General features: G+C 45.4%; 1 protein-coding gene across 50 annotated transcripts in view; it reads left to right on the top strand.

The window, feature by feature from the left end:
* The window catches only part of SORBS1 (sorbin and SH3 domain containing 1), a 252,695-nt gene that overhangs the window by 128,922 nt on the left and 95,790 nt on the right, over positions 1-27,983 (top strand). For 31 of the 50 annotated variants that reach the window (XM_050802732.1, XM_050802744.1, XM_050802724.1 and 28 more), the window contains 6 exons: positions 1,504-1,632; positions 11,820-11,846; positions 11,965-12,077; positions 18,887-19,255; positions 22,959-23,103; positions 27,592-27,621. In XM_050802732.1, the coding sequence (XP_050658689.1) occupies positions 1,504-1,632; positions 11,820-11,846; positions 11,965-12,077; positions 18,887-19,255; positions 22,959-23,103; positions 27,592-27,621 (813 nt within the window). The remainder of the gene's footprint in view (positions 1-1,503; positions 1,633-11,819; positions 11,847-11,964; positions 12,078-18,886; positions 19,256-22,958; positions 23,104-27,591; positions 27,622-27,983) is intronic. The other 19 variants (XM_050802768.1, XM_050802745.1, XM_050802739.1 and 16 more) reach the window with 3 other exon arrangements.

Raw genomic sequence — 27,983 nt, 5'->3', positions numbered from 1 at the left:
CCAGGGGGTGGGGGAGTACGGTTCAGATGTCAGCTCCGGCTCATCGCTTCCTTCTGTACAAAGTGGGACACACGAGGCCTACACAGTACTTTATCCAATGGTGCTTTCAGAAGTAACTGGGCTGTGTGTCCAGGAACCTATGGATGGGCTGCATCCATCAGTGTGCCCCTCATCCTTTTGAAGTGACTATGAACCAGTTTTCCCAATAGTTTGGTGACATCAGTCACTTAGCCTCTTGATAGAGTTGGATAAGTCAGATGCTCTCCAAGGCTGACACTTGCCCTGCCACACATTGTGCGTTTTGTGCATTGCGTTCAATACAAGAGGTGCTGACGAGGCAGGTCCATTCTCTTGTCTAACGTTAATGATCATTCTCCCTGAGTTGTTGGAAGTGGGCTGCTGGCGTGGAAAGCAAGGAGAGAAGAGGCTTTGCTTCTCTCTGCCCTCAAACAGGAATGGGATGAGTCCGGTGTCTGAACTCACATCCTGCCCAAACGCACACCCTGAACATCAACCTGTAATCCTAATTGTGACAATTTTAGGTCAGGGATCTAGGCTGTGAGCAGTCTGAAAACAAAACAAAACTGTGGCGTTCTGCATAGCTCAGCTGCACAAAAAGAAACACTCAGTGCGTGTGCCTCCCAGAACTGTGTGGTCTGCCCCGGTTCCCTGCCTCCGTGACTGATTTCCTGCAGGATGGCATTCAGATCTTTTGAAGCGTATTTTGAAATCTTTCTCAAGGAAACTCTCAAAGTTGACCCGCGTCTGTTATTAGGCCCTAGTGAAACTGTAGGAGACGCCAGGACCCTGTGAAGACAGCTGAGGCTCAGTGGACACTGCTCATTGAAGGATTTAGCCTTCCAGGTCGTTTTTGTTGCTGTGAGTTTTCTTTGTTATGTTTGAAAAGTGAGGCTGTCACTCATGAGCTTTCTTGCCAGGTAGCATATCCTTCTGTCTCAGCATTTTGGGAGTCTTGACTTGCTAATCCAAGGAGATTTGCTTTTCCTTTTCCCACTGGAAAACTGCAAGGAGTAGTTGTTCTCCATGGAACTGCCCCCGCCCCCCAACTTCCTTAGTTGCCAACTTGGTCTTCAATGAGAAGAATGGTCTGGAAGCTTGAAACGTCTTTCATAAACTATTTCTTGAACTGTGCCTTACTAACTGGTCAGAAGTCTGCTCACCAACCTAAACTTCATTTAATAAAAGGAATAAACCTGCTTTCATTCTGAAATGTTTTCAGCTGATATTATAACTCATCCATTTACTCAGAACTCACCATTGCCGCCATGTTCCCCTAACTTCCTGATGCACAGTAAACCTCTGAAAACTTGCCCCTCTCCACCACCCACAGATTAATTTCATAGACCACAAGTGTTCAAAGACTTCGTGTGGCTGTAACCAGGTTCATCTCATTCCCCAGCTGTAACAATTTGCTAACCAACTGTCCTTTAATCCTTCAGGAGTCTTGGATTCAGTCTTCAATTTTGGACCTTTTCTTTTCAGACATGGATCCTACAAAAATCTGCACTGGGAAGGGAGCGGTGACTCTCCGGGCCTCGTCTTCCTACAGGGAAACCCCAAGCAGTAGCCCTGTGAGCCCTCAGGAAACCCCGCAACACGAAAGCAAACCAGGTGCACTGAGGCTGGGGAAGATGTTCAGAGCCACGTGGGAAGGGCGGGAGGAGGCTCTGGTGTTTTTGCTCAGGAGGGTGTGAGTTCATCAGATAACTCTGGGTTCTCTTAGGGACCCCTGGGACAGTCAGCTCCTTTGGATGGGTAGTGGTCAAAGCTTCAAACTGACAGTCACGTGCTGCGGGTGAAGGCACAGCAATGACCACCACTTTATGTTAGCTTTGACTGAGCAGGTCATCCTGTGACAAGAGCCAGTACTCTGCAGACTGCACTCAAGCAGACTGAAATAGCTTAGGGCATAGGGGATAAGCAGTGGGATGGGCTAGAGGTTGGGCTTCTTAGAGCTCATCCCTGCTTCCTAGAGCTTCACTGTGACCTGTCCAGGCTGGGCTGGAGGTGCAGCCAGGGGAGACTGAGAAGTGTGGATGACTCGATGACCTTGCTCCCGGAAAAGCAGAGGTGGGCAGTGCTCAGGCCTGGGATGATCACCAGCCAGCTGCAGGAGCAGGATCAGGAGAGTAGTTCAAAGGCCCAGTGTAAACTAGGAGCAAAGGGAGATCAAAGAAGCCACATGAAGCCCATCTCCCCACCTTAACCCATCACTTGGGAAACCTGAGGTATTGAGTTTTAGAATTGGGACTTCAGAACCTGACAGATCTCTGTGCACACCCTGCCCCCACCACGTGTCGGCTGTGCGACTTTGGTTGAGTTATTCACTCTCTCTCAACCCTAATGAACTGTAGAATGGGGTTGATAATAGCACCTGCCTCATAGGATTATTGTGAGGAAGAAGTGTATGAAGTGCTGTGTGTCATGCCTGGTGGCATGGAATAGACTGTTAGATGTTAGCTGCTATTTGATTATCATTAGATTATTTTGGCCTCTCCAGAGACGACTTTGCACAGCCCAAGTATTCTGGGAGTTGGCAAATGCTGACTTTGAGATCAGGCACAGTTAGTTTAGGGTGAGACAGCACCTCTCCACTCTGTAGGGCAGTGTCTTTCACGCTTTAGCTGCATCAGAATCACTTAGAGTAAAAAGGTAGGTTGCTGGGCCCCAGCCCGGAGTTGTAGAATGTAGGGTTCTTGCTTGCAGGTCTGAGATAGGGTCTGAAGGTTCGCGTTTCTGACAGGTTCTTAGGTCATGCTGATGCAGCTAGTGCAAGGACCGCATCTGAGAGCTGCTGCTGTAGGGGATGGGAGCTTGCTTTCTTGAAGGAAAGGGAGGGAGAAATTGAATGGAGGGGAGGACCACTCCCTTGGGACAAGAGAAGATAGGCAGTAGGGTACGCAGACCCCTCTGGGGCAGCGAGAGTGGTGTGTTGTGATAAGACAGATATGATATGTAGCATGGAAATGGCCAGACCTAGCATCCTGGAAACTGACTTTCTTCCTGCCCAGCCACCCATAACAGGTGCCGGGGTCACATGCTGGCGGATGAGGCCAGGCTAGGGTTTGAGCACAAACCCCTTTCTGGTGATGTTGGTCCCTGTGAGGGCTTCTTTATCCTTAGACTGACAGCAGGCCCGAGCAGCCCACAGCCCTGAAAGTCAACAGAGTAGCTTCTTGGTCGTGCATCCCTGAGTCCAGCCCTGATTCCTAACTCACTGGAAAGGTGGGGTTGAGGAGAGAAGGCAAAGTTATTTTATTCTAAGGCTAACCTCATCCAGCCTCTCCAAGCCTAACTGGGAAGACCCAGCTCCCAAGCTAGAGAACGTTTGGAGAAAAGAGAATCCTAAGGGATGATGCAAAGAGAAAGGCCTTATGTGCAGTCAAATGACCTTACAAACCGGCTGTCCCATCCTCTGGCAGTAAATGGAGGTGGTGGAGAGGGAGCCTGGGGCTCCCTCTAGTGGTTACAGTGTGGCATTGACGTAGAACACAAATATGCCTACCAGGTGCACGCCTGTGCTACCAGTACCGTGTGTGGATTTGTTTTTTCTTTTCTTTTCTTTTGTTTTTTTGACAGGGTCTCACTCTGTTGCCCAGCCCTGGAGTACAGTGATGCAATCATTGCTCGCTGCAGCCTCGACCTCCCAGGCTCAATCTGTCCTCCCACCTCAGCCTCCCAAGTAGCTGAGGTGCACGCCACCACACTTGGCTAATTTTTATATTTTTTGTAGAGACAGAGTTTCTCCATGTTGCCCAGGCTGGTGTCGAACTTGTAGGCTCAAGTGATTCACCTGCCTCGGCCTGGCAAAGTGCTGGGATTACAGGTGTGAGCCACCATGCCCAGCCCTGTGTGTGGATTTGAGGCACTTTTGGAAACACTCTCTTGTCCTAAAATACATTTGTGTCTTACAAATTTCTACCAACTAATGTGGTGAAAAGAAACTTCACCAAATCTTTTTCACCAAACCATCACCAGATTGTTTTAAAATGCAAATACTATACTCGGAAGAATTAAGGGATAGCTGTCAGTCATTCACACCTTACAGTAAGTTCATCTTTGTAAATTGAGATCATCGAATCCAAATAAGCATACATTCATTCAGCATTATCTATGTGCCAGGTGCTGAGTAAGTCACTTGGAATTGTGATGAGAAAGGAGGAAAAGAGAGCAATTCTAGGTGCATTAGGTAAGGAAAAAGGCGCTATGTTGCAACAGGAGTCAGGTGTGGACTTGTAGTCAGCCATCTTGCTTTCAGGCTGTGGGTAAGTCCTAGTGTCTTTGAGCCCATATCAAGTATGAGGAACTTGGGCCAGATGCTTTCCAAGCCTTTCTAGCTCCAGAATGCTCTGTGACCTTAGGAAGTTTGGAAGTTAGCCTGACACAAATGGAATCCTTTTGATTGGCGATAAATTTAAGATGGTACAGAAGGGCAGTTTGGATGAAAAGGAATAAGCTGGGTTTGAGTAGAGGAAACAAGAAAACCCCACATGCTCATTGATGCGTACGAAGCAGGCTAGAATGGGTTAACACTGGGGAGTGGGCTTAAAAGAGGATGTCAGTAAGCCGGGCGCAGTGGCTCACACCTGTAATCCCAGCACTTTGGGAGGCTGAGGTGGGCGGATCACTTGAGACCAGAAGTTCAAGACCAGCCTGGCCAACATGGTGAAACCCCATCTCTACTAAAAATACAAAAATCAGCCAAGCATGGTGGTGCATGCCTGTAATCCCAGCTACTCGGGAGGCTGAGGCAGAAGAATTGCTTGAACCTAGGAGGCAAAGTTGCAGTGAGTGAGATCACGCCACTGCACTCCAACCTGGAAGACAGAGCACGATTCTATCTCAAAAAGAAAAAAAAAAAAAAAGAGAGAGAATGTGAGTATAGACAATTCAGGAATGGAAATCTTGTCCCCTTACTATGCTACCTATTGGCTAGCATCCTGCTGGCTCTTGACTCTGACAGTGTCCATGTCAACCTCCAGATTGACAACTTGCTGGCCTGTACCAGTCTATTATCCCATCCTGGGGCCTGGGAGCTCCTGGGCCTTCCCTGGCTTCATTATAACAGTTTTCAGCAGTATTTGCAGACAGCCATGCCCAGTCTGGACTGGGAGCCCAAGTGTGAGGCGGTGGATGGCTCTTGCCAAGGATTGCTTCCTACTCCCAATGCCTTTGCGGATAGCTAATGTCAGATGGCATCTGGCTCCCTCCTTTCTCACCAGGGACAGCATTTGTCCCCCAGCTGCTCTCTCTGCTTCCTCACTGACTTGCTCCCTGTTTGCTACCTTCTTCAATGCCTACAGGTGTCCAGGTTGCTGATTATTTGCCTGGACTGGAAGCTCTAGTCCCTACCTGGCCCTCTGATACCCACATTTCAGCAGTGCCCCCTATTTCTAGTCCTTGTCCCAACCCCCTCACCTGGGAGAGTTGATATAGTTTTGGTTTCACACAGTTCTCTACTGAGGCTGAGCACTGCCACTTACTGTCTTTGTGATATGGACAAATTACTCCACCTTACAGGGCTTCAGTTGCCTTATTTATAAATTGGAGATGACCATAACAGAGTTGTTGAGATTAAATGAGCTCTTTTTTTTTTTTTTTTTTTTTTTTTTTTTTTTGAGATGGAGTCTCACTCTGTCACCCAGGCTGGAGTGCAGTGGTACGATCTCAGCTCACTGCAACCTCTGCCTCCTGGGTTCAAACGATTCTTTTGTCTCAGCCTCCCAAGTAGCTGGGACTACAGGCGCCCGCCACCACACCTGGCTACCTTTTTTTTTTTTTTTGTATTTTTAGTAGAGATGGGGTTTCACTATGTTGACCAGGCTGGTCTCAAACTCCTGACCTCATGATCCACCTGCCTTGGCCTCCCAAAATGCTGGGATTACAGGCATGAGCCACTGCACCCAGCTAAATGAGCTCTTTCATGTCAAGCATTTGGCACAGGCCCAAAGCAAGTGCTCTTTAAGGGTAACCATTCTAGTTCCTGCAGGTCAAGAGGCTTGTTAAAGATTTGAAATACGTTCAGTTTGAAGTCATGAGGGTCTTACCCTAGCATGGTGTCAATGGGAGTGAAGAGCAGAGGCTGAGGATCAAAGTGCCTTTTGGAGAATGAAATGAGCAGGGCTCCTTGTGGTGTATTTAAGGACCACTGAGAGTAAGACTCCATGTGGCCCAGGAGATGTCTTCCCTGGTTGTCTAGGAGAGTAACTGTGGCACTCATGGAGATGGAGGGATTTGTGAAGAGTGCTGAAAAGAATGTTGAATTCCATCTTTTGACATGTTGAGTTTCTTGGCAAGGGAAGGACTTCCAGGAGAATGTTTCTAATGGGAATTTGGAAATTTGGAGTCTAGTGTGTGGATTTGGAAGCCGTCTGCATCCACGTGAACTTTGAGAGAATGGAGACATTCTTGGAGGTGGAGTGACAGAGAGAGCCCTGGAAATTGCCCAGTTGACACTCATTCTCCAGACTCCTCCATTCAAGTGGTGGCTTAACTCAAGATCCCTGACCACAGCTTCCTGATCAGCCTCCTCATCTCTGAATGTGGACCTTGGTTTTTGGATCAGAACCATCTGAAAGGAATAGCAGTAATCTTAGTACCGACTCCCTGCCCCCAGGAGAAACCTCATCACCTTATCCCTGCCTCCTGACCTCATTGCCACACCAGGTCTGAGCGTTGGCCATATTGGTTCAGAGTGACTTGATCATGTCCCAGGTCAGGGTGTTTTCACTCCAGACAGGGAGCCTGAGCTGGTGGTGGGTGTGATACCAAGCTTCCTGTATGGTATAGTCTAAAGATCTTGTGGCTTGATGTATCAATTCCTGTGTTCTGACTTAGGTGCCAGGGTCCAGTTCAGCCCTTATATTTTGTTAATTCTGTACCAGTTGGCTCCAGTCCTTACTGCCTGATTCTTGAATGCAAAGTTAGCTTTGGACATAAAGATTCTTGGACCCACATTCAAATTATTTCCTCTGGTTTGACTCTCACATTTGCTCTCCAGAAATGGCAGCAGCAAAAAGGTACCATAGGAAGGTTAACATTGAAGCAGTTAAAGGTACCCCATACCTCCATTAAATTTGAGTGTTTTTGATGAGTACACGTGTGAACATTAGGGCCAACTGAGAAGTTGGAGGGAAAAGTCCTCACGAGAGTGCACCCTCCCTTCTGACGCCAATTGCAAGTTCGGGGATTCCCAAAACAACTATCAGATTTGGTGTAATGCTAGAGGGACTCACATAACGTATTGAAAGCTGCTACGCTCCGGGTTATGGTTTATTTATAGGGAAAGGATGCAGATTTTAAAAGGCAAGAGAAGATGCACATAGGGTGGAGTCTGGAAAAGGTACCAAATGCGGAGCTTCTGTTGCCCACTCTGCGTGGAGTCAGGACATATTATTTCCCAGCAGTGATGTGTGACAGTGTTCTCAGAGCATTTTCGACCAGGAAATGTACCCGAGCCTTTGTGTTCAGCATTTTTACCGTGGCTCCATTACATAGGCATGATCCACTGCCCACAGGGCAGATCTCAGTCTCCAGTCCAACTTCCTAATCGATCGAGCTCCTAGTGGCTCAAGGGCCCCACCCCAAGTCACATAGTTGGTGTGACTCAAAGTCCCAGATAAACAAAATCACTCCTATCAGGCAGGACTTCCCAGGAGCTCAGAGATTATATCCCAGAAGCTGAGGGCCACGGCCAGACTTCTTTTTGGATAAAGTAAAATTCTCTGCTATACAGCATGAATACAAAATAAACACAAATAAGATTTGGAACACCCTTAGACTCACTATTAACATCTATCATCTACCTCTTAAATACTCTTACCAGAACACATCAAGACTCAGTCAGTGAAAATTATCCTAAGATCCCAAGAAGAATTGACTGATCAGCAAAAGACTTTAAAACAGGTCAAAATGAAATTAGCATAGAATGAGATAAAATAAAATATCAGGAGGCTACAGCCACAGGCCAGAAAAGATTGAAATAAAGAACAGCTGGAGGAAAAGATAAGGCAAAGTAAATTATGCGTCTTGCAGAAGGGGTAGATCTCTCAGGACTGCGAAAGCTCTCTAGGATCCAACTTTCCAAGGCACTCCCCCCACCGTGGGAGCTGTAAGGTAACATTTATTGAAAGCAGCATTTTGACAGTCTCTTCAATGAGGAGTTAATAATGGATGATTGTGTGTGCAAAATTTCATACTGCTGCACACTGGCACAGATGGCCCCAGGCTGCCACCAACCTTCCAGGTTCAGAAGATGAGGTAATAGATGAAGGATAGTAAGATGTCAGAAATACAGCTCTCCCTTAACAAGGAAGAAAGGAACATTTAAGAGGTCCTGGGAACTGCCTTTTTGGGATAGGGGAAGGGGAACAGTTTTAAAGACTTGGAGTGAGAGGAAAAAGTGGATGTATCCGTAAGGATCTTATGTTCTTAAAGCTATTTGTCACATGGCAGAGATCAACAATGCTCATTCTTGTCCATGGTTATTTTCCCCCCTTATGCTTTGAATTCTGATTTTGCAAAGCACATGCTTTATGCCAGATACTTTCATTTAGTCCTCATGATTCAAAAGAGGTAGATATTATCTCCATTTCACAGATGTGGCCAGGTCATTTGCCACAGGATATGCAATTAGCAAGATAGAGACTCAGGGCTGAAACTAGGCAATCTGATGTCACAGTGATACCTGGAGGTTTGGAAGAATAGTTCACATCTCAGCTTTCCATGGCATAGCTGTTTGCTAGCATCACTTGAATAGAACCAACCCAACTGAGAACCAGAAAGTGGGCAAAATAATGTGTCCCCAGTTCCATGTACAAAGTTTACATGCTTCATTAGATAGCCCTTCATTCAAAACCTGTTGATGTTAGTATATGCAAAAATCTAATAAATTTGATAGACTTATTTGACAAAGGTGGACTAGAAATAGCAACTTAGAAAAGAAGGTGGAACAGTACAAGTGATAGCTGTGAGGGAGGAAGTGGACCATTGTCACGGCATGTCACCAGGTGTTTAAGGGCCTGCCAGGTGTGAGGGGAGCTCTGGGCCAGGGAGCCGTCTGGATGCGACAGGGAGTGTGGTGCACTCAGAGGTACTTTCACGAACCTGATCTTTGATTCTCAAAGATTCTCCAGTTCTTCGATTGGAGAGAATCAAAGAATCATACTCCCTGTGAGGAGTATGGGGTAAGGATTACATTTTGTAGATGAGAAAAGTAAAATTTAGCATGGCTGGTGAACTTGCTCCTGGTCATACAAGCCGGTACATTGCAGTATGTGAGCAAAACATATGTCCTGTACCTTTCCCAACTATGGTCGTCCCTCGGTATCTGCCAGTGATTGGTTCCAGGACCTTCACAGGTACCAAAATCTGAGGATGCTCAAGTCCCTTATATAAAATGACATTGTATTTGTATATAACCTATGCACATTCTCCTGTATATTTTAAATAATCTCTAGATTACTTATAACACCTAATATAATGTAAGTGCTATGTAAATAGTTGTTATTCTGTATTTTTTAATGTTTTATTATTGTTTTCTTATTCTTTGTTTTCTCTGCCAATATTTGATCCACAGTTGGTTGAATTCACAGATGTGGAATCCGTGGGTATCGAGGGCCGACCGCATGCGGTTTTTGTGGGGTGGAGAAGACAAATAGCAGTGAATTGTCCATAAGGAAGTGGCAGAAATGTAACAGGCAACTTGCTAAAAGAATATGTAGCTGAATTTAAAAACTGTTTTAAAGGCGGAAAAATAAAATGGATACAGCTAGTTTTCCAGAATAAGGAAGTTTTTGAGTGTACCTCTCATCGGTGGTTCTCCCGGTGTAGGTTATGGACTGGCAGTCTCAGCATCACCTGCAAACTTGTTGGAAATGCAAATTCTTGGGCCTCACCTCACACTTACTGCATCAGAAGCTGCGGGAGCCAGGCCCAGCCACCTGTGTTTCAGCAAGCCCTGATGCAGCCACACCACTGCTATATGTGAATGCCAATCACTCAGAACCTTTACCCTACCTTGCCTTTTGCTCTAGCTGTTTTTGGCTCCCACCACCTCTCTGAAGCATAGCATCCTCTTCCTGGCTGATGGGGAGGCTGGTGGCTGTGGAGGTGGTAGGCAGGGTGCTAGGTTTGGATTCTGGAGACTTGGGCTGACTGCTTTGTCACTTCCTGGCTGTGTGACTTTGGGCAAGTCAGTTGGCCTCTCTGTTTCCTCATCCATGAAGGAGAGTGATTACCTACTTCACAGAGTTGTTGTGTACACTGAACTAAAACTAAGTGGGGGTAACAGTGACTCACAGTGGCACTTAGAGAGGTGTTCAGTAAATGTCTGTAAATCTTAACTTGGCATCTGGAAAGCCCGTGTCTAGCCCCTGAGGGACCCACATTGAAATGGAGGCTTGGGCAGTGAGACTGCAGTATTAGTCCCTCTTTTTCTACATGATAAGGCAAGAGGAGACAGCCTGGGAGAGGAAGGGGTTAAGGCTTGGCTAGATTAGGGATTGGCAAACCATGGCTGTGAGCGGAATCTGGCCTGTGCCTTTTTTTGTACAGCCCTCGAGCTAAGAATGGCTTTTACATTTTTTAATGGTTGAAAGAAAAATCAAAAGAAGAATGGTATTGTATGCCACATGAAAATTTTATGAAATTCAGATTTTGGTGTCCATAAATAAAGGTTTATTGGAACACAGCCATGCTCATTCATTTACATATCATCTGTGGCTGCCTTTGTCCTACAATAGCAGAGCCAAGTAGTTGCATCTGAGACCATATGGCCCATAAAACCTAAAATATTTACTATCTGGTCCTCTATAGAAAAAAGTCTCTGGACCCCTGGGTTAGATCAAGGATAGAGAGTAGAGACAAGAGATGATACAGTAGATGATAAATAGCAAACATTTTCTGAACTTTGCCAGGCACTGTGGTAAGCATTTCGCATGCATATATATTCTTATTAACAACACTTATAAAACAGGCATATCATTATCTCCATTTTTCAGATGGGCAAACTGAGGCTTATAACTTGCTCAGGGTCATAGAACCCTTAGGTGGTAGACCCAGGATATGAATTGAGGCCCAGCTGCCTTTCCAGTCAGGTTCGTAACCACTGCAGTCTGCTGCCTTATGGTGCTATGTGCTATGTGGATCAAACTAGGAGAAGTTTAGGGTCTCTGAAATGCATCAGGCAGTGGCTGGGAAGGCTGAAGGGAGACAAGGGTGCTTTGTGATGTGATGAACACTCAAGAAGGGTGATTAGATTTTGAAATGTTTATGTGGCTCATTTAATGGAAAGAAGAAAAGCAGGCAGGGAGAAAAAAGTCTTTATCGCAGCAGATACCTCCTGGCTTAAGTCATGTTCTGTCCCTTAGCCCAGCACCCTCACCCCTGGAAAAAGTGTTGATCCACTTCTCTCTCTCCTGGGCTTGTTAGTTGGTTGGGAGTGGTCATCCTGAGCCCACAGCAGGCTCGAGGAAGGGGAATGAGAGGCAGTGAGGAGGGACTGGACAGTAGAGAATTCTGTTGCCTTTTTGTCTGTAAAATAAGAATGTCAAGTAACAATTGTTTCTTCATCCCTGTGAATGTGAGCCTTGTGTTTTCAAAGGTCAGTGCCTGTGAGCACATCATGGTTTTGAGTGGGTTCCTATGGTAATCAGGCCATCGTGACTGAGGGCATTTTGTGTCAGACAACGGGGTGCTGGATTTTCAACCTTCTATGCAGTTCATGCTTGTTTCCTGCAAATGTAACCATTTCTGCTTTTCCCCTTTTCTTGTTTCCATCCTTTCTGCACCACGTGTAGGTCTGGAGCCAGAGCCTTCTTCAGCAGGTATGGCTTCTCTTGCATTCTCACCTTTCTGGCCTTCTACTAAGGACCCCGGAGTTACAGGGGAACCAGGGAGTTATTCCCTGTGAGTGAGAGCTTTTTTTTCCTCCCTATTTCTCAGATGAGTGGAGGCTTTCTTCCAGTGCTGATGCCAATGGAAATGCCCAGCCATCTTCACTTGCTGCCAAGGGCTACAGGAGTGTGCATCCCAATCTTCCTTCCGACAAGTCCCAGGTAGGCATGTGCCCAAGGGCAGGGTGGGGACTGGTGAGTGGTACCTGTTCTTGAGTCTCTTAACTTAGACTGGTGACTTCCTGCTTCCCCAACTGGATAATGGAGTAGGTTTCAAGCTTTCGGACAACTCCAGATAAGCTCTGCAAGGACCGAGCTAAGGGAAAGTTGGGGTCAAGGGAAGCAGAGGCATGGAATGAGGTTGGTCTGTACCTGGGTGTTGGAAATAGGCCTTGATGCCTATTTAGGTTTGTTATGTATGTAGAAGTGTTCTGAAAGAGGGAATTCATTTAGCCTTGGATACGTAGGAAAAAGGTCTGAGATTTTTTTTTTTTTTTAATTCTTTAGAGTGTAATATTTGAGAGAAGAATGCATCTTGTGTTTATTCCAATTGTTTTCTGGAGATGGGGCTGTAAGAACTCCAGCAACAGTATCCTTACAGATTAAGATCAGGTAGCTGTGGCCAGGCTCTAAGTCCAGCAACCCAGGAACAGGCAAAATGACAGTACAGCCCAGCTGTATCCTACAAAAGAAAATCCCCCAAAGCTGTACAAATTGGAATAAGGATACTTTTGCTTAAGTCTTTCCCCCAGGTGGCTTTCTTGATCTTTCTTCCTTCCCTCTCCTGTTGTTACTTTGTCATTTTGATAAAGGGAATAGACTATGTTTTAATTTAGGTGATCTGTGATGAACATTTTTGCATACAGGAGCCACATCTGTGGAATCGACTACTACTCCTTTCTCTCTCTCTCTCTGTCTCCCCTCTCTCTCTTTCTGTCTTCCTCTCTCTTTTTTGGAGTCAGGGTCTCTATCTGTTGCCCAGGCCAGAGTGCAATGGTGTCATCGTAGCTCACTGAAGCCTCCGATGGCTGGCCTCAAGCCATTCTCCCACCTTGGCTTCCCAAAGTGTTGGGATTACAGGTGTGAGACACCACACCTAGCCTAGTCTTTTCTCTTAAAGGAAGCTGTACTGCTCAAAAACTATTGCAGAAATGTGTTCCTTATGTGGTCCACTTCCCTGTGCCTTCCTTCTGTGAAGGTGTTCCCTGAACTCACAAGGGGTCTGGAAATTCTGCAGGTCCTTCCTAGTTCCCACCCCACTTCTCCAATGATCCTCTGGTTCCTGCTCCTGAGGATGTAAAATTGCATTTGCTGCTGAAATGAAGCAGAATCAGAGATGATGTTTTTCTCCCTCCCTACAGATGCTTATCTTCCCCAGCGTGGAATTGGTTGCTTAACTGTCTGCCTTGTATGCTGAGCAACAAACACATTTAGCCTTTCTGCCACCTGCCATCACTTGCCTCTCTAGGTACAGCCATATGCATCCTGGGTCACCGGTTAGAACCAGGAGCTGTAAATGAGCCTGGCTTTTTGAAGTCCTCATTAGACATAGGGACTGGGGAGGTCACTTGTCCGGTAAAGGACTTGCCATGGTTTTCCCATTCCTAAACCCTCTCACGGTGTATAAATGTGCTGCCTGTGGCAGACATACTACTTTTCAACCATCTCAAGAACGGATGCCATCAGCTCTATGCAGATTGAGAAACAGTGCTGATTAATTCAGAGCAAATGTGGAAGCATGTCCTCTTCTACTATCAGTGACTTAGTTCAAAGGGTAACTCAGTAATTCTTTTTGGCTTCTTAAGCAGCTCTTTTGAAAAGATAATTTTAAAAGCATGTGAAGTAAATAAAAATTCTTTTAAAATAGATTTATTTAACACAGCTTTATTGAGCATCTCCGTGGTGTTCAGATCACTGTGTAAAGCATTGCCCTCAAGAGGTTGATAAGGGTGAACACCCTATAATATCTTTTACAAAGTATGTTTTCTTATCTGTCACTATCCAAGAATTTTCCTTTTATTGGGGTTCCCTTTAAGGGAACCTGGTAAATTGTTGATAAAGAGGTTTTTATCCTGCATATTCAATGTAAAATCAGCCATTCAAATTTCAGGGATCTTTAGGTCACGCATTACCTCTTAGATGTGTTTTCTAAATGGAAACGTGACTTCTTGTCTGTATAGTGATTGCCAAAGCTTTAAGTATGCAGTGGCTTAGACAAGGGAATTGGTAGTTTACAGAACTGTATAAACTATAAACATACCATGATTTTCCAGAAGCCTCATATGTTTACTGACCCACCTTCTAAAAAGATAAATAGAATTTCATTTGTAGCCAACTGGGCAGAATGCAGACTGCCTGTGTGGTTCCTACAATGTTTACAACAAAAAGTAGTTCCCTGCATGTAAAGTCACTGTGCCTATCCCCTTTCTTCTTCAGGACTAAAAGAAGCCCCAGGGCAGGAGACCTTTGGATCTGAGTGCACTGTTGATGCTCTGGGGAAGCGTCCTCTCTACAGGGTCAAAGCCCTGGGAAGGCTCATGCCTGATGTAATGCATCCCTGGCACCATATATGGTGAGAGCCGAAATAAGTTAGAAACTCACTGAAGCTGATTTCTATCTTTGGACAACAAGAAATCACATATGGGACATTTGAGCTGAAAGTAAAAGTAAATCTGAGCTCAAATCAAAATGGTCTTTTGCTTACCTCCCTACTGCCATTATCAGCATACCCACCAGTCCCTTTGGTGCGTGCTAGCTCCAGTGTTTTGTTTCTAGAATCGTTTAGTCTGTAAACATGTTCACTGAAACCAAGTGAGTTCACCTGAAAGTTTTTGCTGTTGCTTACTACTAGAGAGGGGCTATTCATTTTGTTTTTTTTGTCTGGTACATATTCACTAGCACTGCCATGGGTGCCCTGTGGAAAGGATAGGCATTGGATTAGCCAAGGGTATCCAAGTGAGCTGCTTCTCCAATGAGCTTATTTGTACCTTGAAAACTGAGTTTAAGGAACAGGTTATTTACTGTTTCTGGGTTGATGGTCTAATCCGCACTCAAAAACTTTTTTTTTTTTTTTTTGATAGTCTTGCTCTGTCACCTAGGCTGGAGTGCAGAGGTGCCATCACAGCTCACTGCAGCCTTGACCTCCTGGGCTCAAGCAATCCTCCCTCCTCAGCCTCCTTAGTAGCTGGGGCTACAGGTGTGTGCCACCACACCTGGCTATTTATTTTTTAAATGTTTTATAGAGACAGAGTCTCACTGTATTGCCCAGGCTGGTCTCAAACTCCTGAGCTCAAGTGGTCCTTCTGCCTTGGTTTTCCAAAGTGCTGGGATTACAGGCTTAAGCCACAGTGCCCAACCCATAAAACTTTTAAATATTTTTCACCTATTCACCCTTTCTAACATTCTTTCTTTTTGCCACCTGTATGCCACAAATATAAGAATGAAATAGGCCAGACACAGTGGCTCATGCCTGTAATCCCAGCACTTTGGGAGGCTGAGGTGGGTGGATCGCCGGAGGTCAGGAGTTTGAGACCAGTCTGGCCAACATGGTGAAACCCTGTCTTTACTAAAAAAAAATACAAAAATTAGCCAGTTGTGATGGCAGGCACCTATAATCCTAGCTACTCAGGAGGCTGAAGCAGGAGAATCGCTTGAACCCAGGAGGTGGAGGTTGCAGTGAGCTGAGATCACACCATTGCACTCCAGCCTGGGCAACAGGGCGAGACTGCGTCTCAAAAAAGAAAAAAAAAAGAATGAAATAAAATTAAAAATAAAATCAAAATAGACCCAGGTCTTGCACCCTCCTCATTTTTGGTCAAAATTCACTTACCAGATATTGACCAAACTCTAATATACTTCACTTGTGTAATTTGAAGGAAAGGTCTGGTTTTCTTCTAGAATTGGGATATCTTTAAAAATAGGAGCCACTCACGTCTGTAATCCCAGCACTTTGGGAGGCCAAGGCAGGTGGATCACAAAGCCAGGAGCTTGAGACCGTCCTGGCCAACATGGTGAAACCCCGTCTCTACTAAAAATACAAAAAATTAGCCAGGTGAGGTGGCATGTGCTTGTAGTCCCAGCTACTTGGGAGGCTGAGGCAGGAGAATTGCTTATACCTGGGAGGCGGAGGCTGCAGTTAGCCGAGATCATGCCACTGCACTCCAGCCTGGGCGACAGAGTGAGACTCCATCTCAAAAAAAAAAAAAAGAAAAGGAGCCGTTAAAGAAAATCTAGGCCGTGTGCAGTGGCTCATGTCTGTAATCCCAGCACTTTGGGAGGCCGAGGTGGGCAGATCACGAAGTCAGGAAAAACGAGACCATCCTGGCTAACATGGTGAAACCCCGTCTCTACTAAAAATACAAAAAATTGGCCGGGTGTGGTGTCATGTGCCTGTAGTCCCAGCTACTTGGGAGGCTGAGACAGGAGAATCACTTGAACCCAGGAGGCAGAGGTTGCAGTGAGCTGAGGTCACATCACTGCGCTCCAGCCTGGGCGACAGAGCGAGACTCCATCTCGAAACAAAACAAAACAAAAAAGAAAATCTAGCAAAATGAAGTTTCCTCATCTTATAGTCTAATTCCCAGTTGAGCCACAGGTTGGCAGATGACTCTTGTTGATGTGAGGATCAGACTAGAGGGTTATCCAATTTCCTGACCCTCTTCTCCACTGAGACCCAAAGGGGAGCAGTGTTGAGAAGAAAGGGATGCTATGCGAGCCTCTGGACCTGCAACCAGAGCTTTGGGCTTAAGCTGTGAATCTGAGGCTGATCATTGACCTCTGGGGCTGATTCCCTTTGTGTGGTGGTGGGCTGGGTGAGATGGGCATGGGGCTGGATTTTGATAAACTAGGCACAGTCCAATCTGGTAAAGGCCAATTCAGTCCTTCATTGCCTGGTCCCCTCTTTTGTGTACATCAAAAATGGGAGACTGTGTGCTTTTAATCTCGTGCTTGTCTTCCTTCTAATAATTAGCTTCATCAGATTCTTTCCTCTGAGAAAAGAGCACATGTGTATTCAAAAATTCTTGGCATTCTCTTCTTAGGGCGCTTTAATTTGTTATGCTTACGGAATTGAGTGCTAAATCTCAGTGACTCAGTTAAGACATCTGTCTCCTGTGAACACAAATAAGGATGGCTCTTCCAATTCTCCTTTTCCTAAGGGAAAAGAATGAAAGGCACTCAAAAGAGTTCCAGTGAACATAAACTTCTAAGGCCAAAGGCTCAAAGATAAATCTTGAGGGAAGGAGGTTTGAGAGGGAGTTGGGGGCTTTGGGGCCTCTCCCACTGGTGTTTAGTTCACTTGGCGCCCTTCTTGAGTCAGGACGTCTCATAAAGATGCAGTCAGCCAAGGATTGTGTCAAAATTGATGTAGCATGTGGCCTGCTATGGGCTAGGCTCAGCCTCCCTGGATGCAAAGGAGAGTCAGGCCTACCTCTCCAGGTGAGTGGGATTCAGTCTTTGGCTTCGCTCAGAGAGAACTGTGGATATTAGGAGGAGTCTAACCTGAGGATGTGCTGAAAAACGTGTTAAGAATTGTTTTTGCTTAGATCATGTTATGCTGTCGTTTCTAATGATCGTCCTTCTTTCCATTTCCCTCCTCTTTCTTTTTTCCCTGTTTGATAACATATCTTGAAAATATTGCTAAAGGTTTTCTCTCCCCCACGCCCTCCTCTCCCTCAAAAGGACCGCTTTGCATGGCAGTCCCCCACCATCCACAATACCTACAAGGATTCCCTCTACCTGAGCTCACCAAAGCCTTACGTCCCACTCAGCACCCCCAGCCAGCAGAACCCCTCACAACCCCAGCCCATCTCTGTCCTCTTGGCAGCTGGATCGGCTCCCAAAGGTGTGGTGTGCCCTGGTTCCTTGCTTCCGGACTCCACGTTCCCCAGTGCTTCATCCCAACCCCAGCAGCGCTATGCAGCCACCAGGACAGTTTATCATAAGAATGTGAGCTCTAACCCATGTCATGAGGCAGTTGGGATTAAAAAGGTCAGCAGCTTATATGTACCTTGTTTATCCAATAACATTTGCCTGGCGGCGTCAGAAAACTCCTCTCGTGTTGCACGTGACCCTGCCAAAGGCACTCCCTCGGAGGCTGCGGGCACCCGAGCACCGGCTCCCAGCCTTGTCTCCCGCACAGCCGGCACAGGAAAACCACCCCCTGCTCCTCCTCCTGACCCTCCCAAGCTATTCTTTGACATCCGTAAAGATGCCGTTAACCGTGGCGAGAGTCCTTCCCTGGGGACTCGGGCTTCGTTCCCAGATGTGAGACCACCTGTGCTAGGCCCCCGGGTTACCTCTGATCCCGAAAACCGGAAGAGCAAAGAATCTTACCTTTTGCAGCCGAGTTATCCAGCCAAGGCAAGAAATTAGGAATGTTTGTGTGTCTTCTCCACTGTCTCTTTCAAAACTGTTGCGAGCAGCTCATTGTTCACTGGGCTGCCCTACCCTCCCTTTCCTCATTAATATTGTTGTGGCTTGAATCCTGAATTCTTCCGTCTGAACCTCTCAGCACAGTACTCTCTTTGTCTGTCTCTTTTCTGTAAATGTGTAAGTATGCCGGAGCGTGGAATCCAGAGACTAATAACATGGTGAGATACTCATTGTTCATGTTTTATTACAAGGTGCCAAAGAAATTGTATTTACTTCCAAGCTTTCAGGCTCTATGGTGGTGTTGTGGGGTTAAACACAGCCTGCCTGCCTGTTCTGTTGTTCTCTCTTTCTCTCTCATAAAGTGTTAAAAGGATTCAAAAATAGATGGATGAAAAGCGGAGTTGGATGGGGTTCCCTCTGTGTCATGGAGTGTCAGAAGGCCAGCTGGCCAGCTCCGACTGTCTCATGTACTCTGAGGAAAGGGCACTGATTAAATGTTTCTCAGAGTACCTCACTGCATGCCCACTCTCAACCGTTTAAATATGGAATTCTTTCCTCGTATCATACCCCTTTCCATAACGACCCCCTTATTTCCACAGGATGCCACTTCCTCCAGTGCAGCCCAGCCGGAGGTAATAGTTGTCCCTCTCTACCTGGTTAATACTGACAGAGGGCAAGAAGGCACTGCCAGACCTCCAGCACCTCTGGGGCCTCTTGGCTGCGTCCCCACAATCCCAGCGACCGCCTCTGCCGCCTCACCTCTGACCTTCCCGACTCTAGATGATTTCATTCCCCCTCATCTGCAGAGGTGGTCCCACCACAGCCAGCCAGCCCGCGCCTCTGGCTCCTTTGCCCCCATTAGCCAGACGCCACCATCCTTCTCACCACCACCTCCACTGGTCCCTCCTGCCCCGGAGGACCTCCGCAGAGTCTCGGAGCCTGACCTCACGGGAGCTGTTTCGAGTACCGTAAGCTTGCCGGACTCCCCTCCTCACGGCTTTTCTGAATGTCTCCTCCCAGCAGTCACATTCCCTTTCTCACTGAAGCTCTGAGCTCTGAGGACAGCACTGGCTGCCGCTGTGCCTGCGTGATGACTGGAGCCGTGTCCCCTGTCACTAGCGTGCATGCTTCCCGTGTGTCTTCCCTGGGTCTCTCGGGTTGTTCCCCATCTCTGCAGTGCCTCGTCTGCTCTGTCCTGTTGGGAATGCACATCTTTCTCCCTCTGAAGACAACGTCTGTGGCCTTTATGTTGACTGGCCATGCTCTCCACAGGCCAGGTCGGGGGGTCACGTAGAGAGCTGAGGAAAGCTGAAGAATTATGGGGAAAAGGAACGGCAGATGTGGTGGGTGCTACTTGCCAGGGAGTGGGGAGATCTCGGGAGGAAGAGATTCTTATGTTGACCTAGTGAGTAAATAAACAAATAAACTCTCTGTACTATGCAGAAATGACAGAGACTAGATTTTTTTTTTTTTTTTTTTTTTTTTTAAGTGAGAGAGTTGGGTTTAAGTGAGCAAGTGGGTCTGAAAGCCCTGTACAGATGTTAGGACTTTTACCTCAAAAGGCAGGCAATTGCTAGGGCCCCTGAGGAGGAGGCCCCAGGAGCCTTTGTGGCAAAACAGTGCACCAGTGGCCCCAGGAAGTCAAAGGGCCCTGATGCCTCAGGTCCCATCCTGCGGGTGAGGGAATGAGTTCCCGTCACAGCCAAGAAAGCCCAGCTGCTTTAGAGTAAAAGCTGAGTCAAAGTGCTTGGGTCTCTTTTTTCCTTAGGAGCCCTGGGAATTGAGAGAATCTGAGAACTTCAGTGCGAGTTGTAATATGGGGATACGTGAATCTACTCACAGGGCTGCGGGTTCAGTGGGACCGAGTAGTAAAAGTTCCTGTTATGGGGCTTGACATAGAGAAGGTGCCTAGTGAATGTTAGCTATGTTGCTGAGGACTTGCCCTGGCAAATGAGGGCCAGGGTCACTCAAAAGCAAGTAACTGGTTAGTTAACAGTTCATCATTGAGTTTCTACCGTGGTCTAGGCATTCTGCTAAGTACCCGGGCACAACCATGAGTCAGGGCCTTGTTCCAAAGGAATTTTTGGAGTAGGAGGTCACTTCTCAAGCTTTGCGTACATGGGATCATCTGAGGGTCAGGGAGGCTTGTTTAAATCGTCACCCTCAGGTTATACTCCTAGAATTTCTGACTGAGTGGGTCTGGAGAAGAGCCTGGGAATCTCTCTTGGGAGCAAGTGCTCAGGGCTTTCAGATGCTGGGGTCCACACACTACACTTTGAGATACAGTCATCTAGTGGGTCATGCAATTAATTGGCTGATGGAACTAAGCGTTTACTGACATCCCTTCGTGTAAAGATGGATGCCTGCAAAACTGTTCCAAATGGCTTGTTAAGCTGAAGCCAGTCATGCAGAAAGCAGGAAGGAAACTTTTTATTTGGCTTATTAGATAAATTATAATGAGGCATCAAGCACATCAAAGCTGGGAACTGTTAGGTCCTGAGCTGCGGCCTGTTCTGAAATCTCTAGTGCTGTGCAATGTAGTGAGGTCAGCACCAGGCCCAGTGTGGCCCATGGGCTTGGATATCCTTCTAGCTTTGAATTTTGCAGCTCAGCCCCATTGGAGAAAAATGCTAGATTGTTCCCTGATCTATTCCCCTCTACCTTCAGCCAAACTTAGAATTTAGAAGCCACTCTTGTTTTGGGGCCTGCAGGCATCTTCCCTTTGACATGGATTATGTTTGTCTGGAGTAGGGTAAAGTGAGTCTTATGTTTAGTGTCTTCATAGACCGTTGTGAATAGTTTAATTGTGTATCCTATAATTTATCATTTGTGTAGACCTAGGTTTTCATATCAAGTTGGTTTTAGGTGTACCAGGACAGATTAGTTGGGACAGTGTCCTCGATGTCTCAAACCTGACTAATCAGCCTGTTGTAGAGCTCCCAGAAGGACCTCAGGTGGCCTGATAGCTTCGGGTTTGGCCCTGGGAAACAGAGGTGAAAAAGGAAACTCCTTGGATTCCTCTTGACAGAGGAGGAACCCCTGTGGATGGTGTCTGAGCTGTGAGCTGATGCCTGCTCCATCTGTAGCTAGTTGAGAGAAAGAAGGAAGAATAAAAGTCATGTTAATTGATTTGAGTTATTTTAGTCAATAGCTGTTTTTGTGATGTTCCAGAAATAAGACACAAAGTAAAATTTGTAAAGAGCTTAATGCTCCTATGATCCACCCAAACATCACTTTAGGCATTTATACTTTAAAGAGCTGTATGCCTGATATTTTGTGTTTCTTGGATGCATTCAGGCAGTTTTTAATGATATGTCATTTATCATAATTATATCACTTTGGAGATAAATTAGGAAAAGTGTAATTATTTTCCACTTTCTAAATGGAGGAATCAAGGTGAGGCACTTTTGTATAAAATCATACTGTGCTTCTCAAGTCTTGAGAAAAGGTTTTATTCATGAAATCGAGCTGCCCCTCATAACTAAATAGTGGCGGCTATTTAGCAGACTATCAGAAGAGATAGACTGACCTAGGCAGTGTTGTGAAGTTCCTACTGTGTGTCAGGAGCTGTCCTGGGTGCTGATGCCTATATCCTCTTTTGATAAGCATTTGTTTTCTTGCTACAAACATTTGCTCAGACACACCATTGCTGAAAGATGCCGCCTGTCATTCATGTAGCATTTACTAGCACCTGCTATCTGCAGGGCATTGAGCTAGGTGTGAATGAGGGGGTGGCCCTCATCCTGTGGGTACGTTCACAGGAGTTGATCTCTGATTATTGCTTCCAGATAATTATTGCTTTAAAAGTAACTATCAAAATCTTGTTCTTAAAGCCCTTTAAGAAAAGCATCCTCAATTTACGAGTTATAAACTCAAAAATAGAAATGTATAAATATCATGAAGGAAACTATCTAAATATCCCTAGTACCTTTTGGGGTCTTATTTTGTTTTAAAAGACTGGTATTATCCCCAATATGCAGCTTATAATTTTAGTATTAATAATTTTATTGGTATTTCTGGCAGAGATCTCAGGTTTTTAAAGTCAGGATTCTCACAAGTCTTAGGGATCTTTGTCACTTTAATATGAGAGTGAAAAAATGTCACAGTAGGATAGGATAATATCCAAATCTCAGAAGCAAACATCAGTAAAATTGCTCAGTGATGCTGATGCTAAGGGTAGCTTTCTGAAAAAACTGTTGCTCAACTCCTCCCTGTTCTTACTTGATGTCTTCTTGTCCTCACATTGTCTTACATTTCTCTGTACAGAGTACTAAACTTCCCTGATTTTTCCCAATTAAACCAGCTCTTGTTCTTGGATCGCATTTGGAATTGCATGGTTTTTGCATGTTATTCTACTTGGATTTGAATTTGTTTTTTCAGTAACCGGATTGACCCACAACTGTTAGCAGGTGGACCTAATGAATGATGTTGCTGAGACTTGCAGTAACATTCACCTTCCCTCTCTCCTCCGCCCCATACTAATACCAACAAAGAGAATAAGCATTCCAACTGAACCTTCTAACTGGAATTAATGATATGATATATCTCATTGATTGCATTTCTTTTTATAATTAAGATCATTGTAAAGCTTTAAATTTCTTCTTTTTAAAAAACATTAACATTAGCTTTTTATATTTACAGTTAGTTACATTGTTTGTTTGTTCGTTTCAGGATTCCAGTCCTCTACTAAACGAAGTTTCTTCTTCCCTTATTGGAACTGATTCCCAAGCCTTTCCACCAGTTAGCAAGCCTTCGTCCGCCTATCCCTCCACCACGATTGTCAATCCGACTATTGTGCTCTTGCAGCACAATCGAGGTAAGAGAGGCTTGTGCCCCACTCCCAGCCCACTGGAATCAACATAGCTCTTCCATGACATCTGTCTGGGTCAAAAATTCTGTTATTTCACAGAAATGTTCACAAATCCCATTGTTTCCCAAGGTCATTTGCCCCCGTTTACTCACTCTCGTGGCCCCTAAAATAAACCCCAGCAGACAGACAGAGGCCCCTGATTTGAGGTGATGTCAGGGGTCTGAATAAGTAAGCTGGGTTCGTTCCACTCCTTGGGTGTTCATGGTTGTCTTCTTCAAATCGTAACACCAAAAAAAGAAGAAAGGAAAAAGTTTGGTCTCTTGATGGTAATAGAGATTTAGCTTCGAAAATCTAGGTACAATAATACCTCTTTTAAGTAGTATCTTAAATGATTTAGTTTTTTGACATGAAATTTAGAGAAAGCAGAATTTTTAGTATCAAATTTAGAAAAGAAAACATATTGTGTAGAAAATTTTGTGGAATGTAAAACATGTTTTTGTGCCTTGAAAACAGAGACTATTGAATTTTTCTTGACGACTCACTGGCCTTCATTCTTGCCAGCTGTTTGTCTCTGTACTATGTGGCTCTAGGCAGCCCTGCTTAGAGTTTTCGCGTTTGTTTTCTGTAGCATCTGACTGCTTCCGGTTGGTTTTTCTGCTTCTCTGAAAAGCAGAGAAGCTTTGAGGTGGGGTGAAGCGGAAGTTCTTTGGGTATATATTGACTCTTCTGCTTTAAAATTCCAGACGATGATTCCAAATCCCAAGCTTTCCTTTTTGGAATTCCATACAGGAATAAATTTTCTCTTTACAAAAGTCCTTTGCAGCATGAAATGTAAGGTTTTCAAGCTGTTTCCTCACGTAGAAAGGGCTCGTTTGTCTGAATTTCCGACAACAGTGGAGGTTTAATTATTTTGTTCAGAGCTCACATCTTCTTTTTGACACTGTGCTCTCTGACTTCATAGTTTTCCTCCACTCCTCCCCCCTCCTCCTTCCTCTCTGCATTAATTTGAATGAGAATGGGACTGGAGTCTATTTTTAATTGTTTTCCATACTAAATAGAGTTTTTCTGTTTCCTGCTTCTATCTTGAAAAGCAGATGAATAAAACATTTTCTTTCACTTCAGATCTTTCCACTAAAATCTTAAGGTTGTTTTAGTAGTTTTGTTATTTTTTTCACTATGTATGGCTCCTGCATTAATTTTCACGCATGAATTTGGGTTCTTGAAAAGAAAAAAAGGGTCCCAGCTCCCACACGGAACCATGCAGGAGCCCATTCTGCTTCAGCGGTGCCATGCCCCTTCCTGGCAGTGGCTCTCCTTGCCCAGAAAGTGTCTGTAATGCAGGACAAAGTGAAATTTTGTTTCTCTGAACTTCCTTGTGACTCATATTTGAAAAAAAAAAAATTCAGTCAAACAGAATTAAGTTAGTTCCCAGAAGGACAGGCAGTTTCTTTAAAAATGGGATTTATTCTCAAGGCAACTTGGTTTTTGGGAAATGCCAAGTGTAATGTCAGCTGGTTCCCCTCTGATGACACCTAGTGAGACATCTTTGGGCACAGAAATGCCTATAGTTCCTTTTTGTTTCTTCCTTGAATAGATGGATACCTTTTATTTACCCAAATGCCTTTGGTTCTTGCCTTTCTCTTTTGTCCAAGTCCTGCCCTTGAGTTTAAAAATCAGAATTGTGCAGCCTGAGACACACATCCTTCAGAAAAGGATACAAGTAATGGCATTCATTTTTTGGAATTAAATGATAGATTTCCATAAAGAGCAAAACCATATGTTCACTAAGCAGGTAGGGCAGGAAGAGTCGAGAAGAATAGGAGAGCCTCACTGGCCCAGCCCCGTATTACTAATCATAAATGGGGTTTAGGTCAAGTGTTTTTGGCATTGCTTTGGAATTTGCCTAACCTGGCAGCTCTGCTTTGCTTCATAAACAGTCCCCATAAAAATAATTTCTTAACTATTGCAAAGTCTCCTGAGGGAATAACTTTACTCCACTTCTGGAATTCTAGTTTTGTCATCCTAAAAAATGCCTCCCTCCCTGCCCTTTTTTTTTTTTTTTTTTTTTTTTTTTTTTTTTTTTTTTTTTTGCCTAGACTGTCCCAGGGCATAGTGTGGCAATAATCCTCTTTCCCGGCCAGCTTCCCCCTGCTGGAAACAGAGGGGCACTGAGCCTCTGGCCTGGCGCTCATGGTTGTGAACAACACAGCCCTTTCCCCTTCTTTCCTGAGTTTTCACACCGCATGGGTTTGAAGGCCAGTCACTTACCATCTGTCTGGGAGGGAGGCTTTGAATCGGAAAGCTGTCAGGATGAAAAGAGGTGCATGGGTCCCCTTGCTTAGGGCTTCTCCGTCTATGTGCATCGGATCCTGAGAGTCTTGTTAACCTGCAGGTTCAACCTCAAGAGGTTTGGGGTGGAGGAGACGAGATTCTACGTTTTCAGCGAGCTTGCTGGGCAAGCCAGTGCCATCGGCCCACAAACCACTTTGAGAACTAGAGCTCAGAGGTTCCCAGACTTATGGATACATGAAGCAGTCTAGGGATCACCCTAGGGCTTTTCATTCTAATGCTTTAAAATAACACCACTGGAAAGTGGCTACTGTTATCTGTGTTGCATGTCATGCTATGAAAGAAAGGCCATTTCACACCTCAAAACTGGAGACAACATAGTCTTTTTTTTTTTTTTTTTTTTTTTTTTTTTTGAGACAAGGTCTCACTCTGTTGTTGAGGCTAGAGTGCAGTGGTGCAGTCATGGCTCACTGCATCCTCAACCTCCCAGGTTCAGGTGATTTTCCCATCTCAGCCTCTCGATGCCAGTAGCTGGGACCACAGGCGTGTACCAACACACCTGGCTAATTTTTAAATATTTTTTGTAGAGACGGGGTTTTACCATGTTGCCTAGGCTAGTCCTGAACCCCTGGGCTCAAGGGATCTGCCTGCCTCAGCCTCCCAAATTGCTGGGATTACAGGCATGAGCCACCATGCCTGGCCAACGTGGTCTTTTTCATTCATTCATTTATTTTTTTTTGAGACAAAGTCTTTCTCTGTCACCCAGGCTGGAGTTCAGTGGCACGATCTTGGCTCACTGCAACCTCTGCCTCCCAGGTTCAGGTAATTCTTGTGCCTCAGCCTCTGGAGTAGCTGGGATTACAGGTGTGTGCCACCACGCCTGGCTAATTTTTGTATTTTTTAGTAGAAATGGGGTTTCGCTGTGTTGGCAACATGGTCTTTTAAGTGGAGTACATTCACTTCTGCCAGCTGGAGCTCAGTAGCCTTCAGAATAGTGTGTGGGAACCATAGGTTCCCTTAGTACCAATAGGGCCCTTTGACATAACACAAGGAAACTGAGGCCGAGAGATTTAGTGGATTGACCATTGTCATCTGAAAGTTGCTGGCAGAGCTGAGGCCAGAGCTGCACTGGGCTTCTGCATATTCAGCTAGTACGAACCTCATCCACATGGCAGAGGTGGCCAGGCACCGCTTCCCAGGCTGTGAGCTCCTGGGCTGTCCGCTGTTTACTTCTGGTTCACACTGATTGTAGCAGGAGGGTGGGAATGTAGCCAAGGGGAATGATGACAGTACCCGTGGGTTGGCAAGCGTTCTATTTTTATCTATGTGGCTGCTTTATATTTAGCAGCTGTGGAAGGTAAAGGTCATTTTTGTGCTGTCATCTCATAGCACGTACACATAGGACTCCACAAAGGAGATAGTGGCTTACCTTCCATGCGAGCGTCCAGGATGGCAAGAAACCAATAGCCCTTCAATGCCAAGGACCAGCAAGGTCTTGATGACTAGAATTGGAATGAACTGTGGACTAGGAGTCAGGGACCCAGGTTCTAGATCCAACTGATTTTCAGTGTTCTCTTGGGCGATTTGTGCCCCTCATCTGAAGTTTCTTGGCCATTGCTGATTTTTTAAGGACTTCTCTTATACTCTGGACAAGCCAGATTACTATCGTGACTAAGGCTAGGCCTTCGTTTCCTCCTCTGTACAATGGGAAAGAATAATCGTACCCAACGACTAGAGTTGTTGCAAAGTTTACAAGTGTTATTTGTAAAAGCCCTAAAACAGCGTCTGGCATTTAGCAAGCTCTCAGGAGACAGTCACTGCCATGGTTGTGTTTATAATTACATTTCCCTCAAAAGGTACGAAGACTGGGGTCATATAAGGTCTTGCTCACTTGAAGTTGGAGGGTTGGGTGGATTCCCTTCTATTATGGAATCCTCTTGAAATATGTAAACAACTAGAAAATTGTGGCAGTCCCCTGAATCCTGGTGCAGATCTGGAAGCGGGGTGGGCTGGGAGACACCACACTGGCATAATGGGAGCCACACTAATACCCCAGCAGTCAGCTGGCTGCATGCACATTGTACCATCTAAGTCCAGAGGACAGTGAGGACTCAGGGTTGAGATCCTAACGAGTTATGCCAGGGCTTCTTGGTCTTACTATGTGCTGTATAAATCTTACTTATACTGTGTGTTCTTTTATCACAGAACAGCAAAAACGACTCAGTAGCCTTTCAGGTAGGTGAGAAATATTTATTTATGTGTTAACCCCATTCCTGTTGAAATCGTCTTCCGGTCACCGCCCGATGTTCAATCAGCAATATCTTCCGAGATCCTCTGATGTCTTGGGAGACTCTTTGTTGATGGACTACCAAGATGATGAAAATAGACATAGTTCCTGCCTTCCTGGAGCTTGCAGGGTGGTGGACAGACCAGACCAGTGAGCCACACTAATAAACATGTCCCATGGAACTGTGATAAGAGCCTTGATGGGTAAGAACAGGATGTTCTGGGTTAAAAAGAACCAGGAGTCCAGCTTTAGATGCAGTGTTCATGGCAGGCCTCTCTGAAGAGGTCATCTTCCTGCTGCTTCTATCTCC

The sequence above is a fragment of the Macaca thibetana genome, chromosome 9, assembly GCF_024542745.1.
Source record: "Macaca thibetana thibetana isolate TM-01 chromosome 9, ASM2454274v1, whole genome shotgun sequence".
NCBI lineage: Eukaryota > Metazoa > Chordata > Mammalia > Primates > Cercopithecidae > Macaca > Macaca thibetana.
This window is presented reverse-complemented; position numbering and strand designations above follow the sequence as displayed.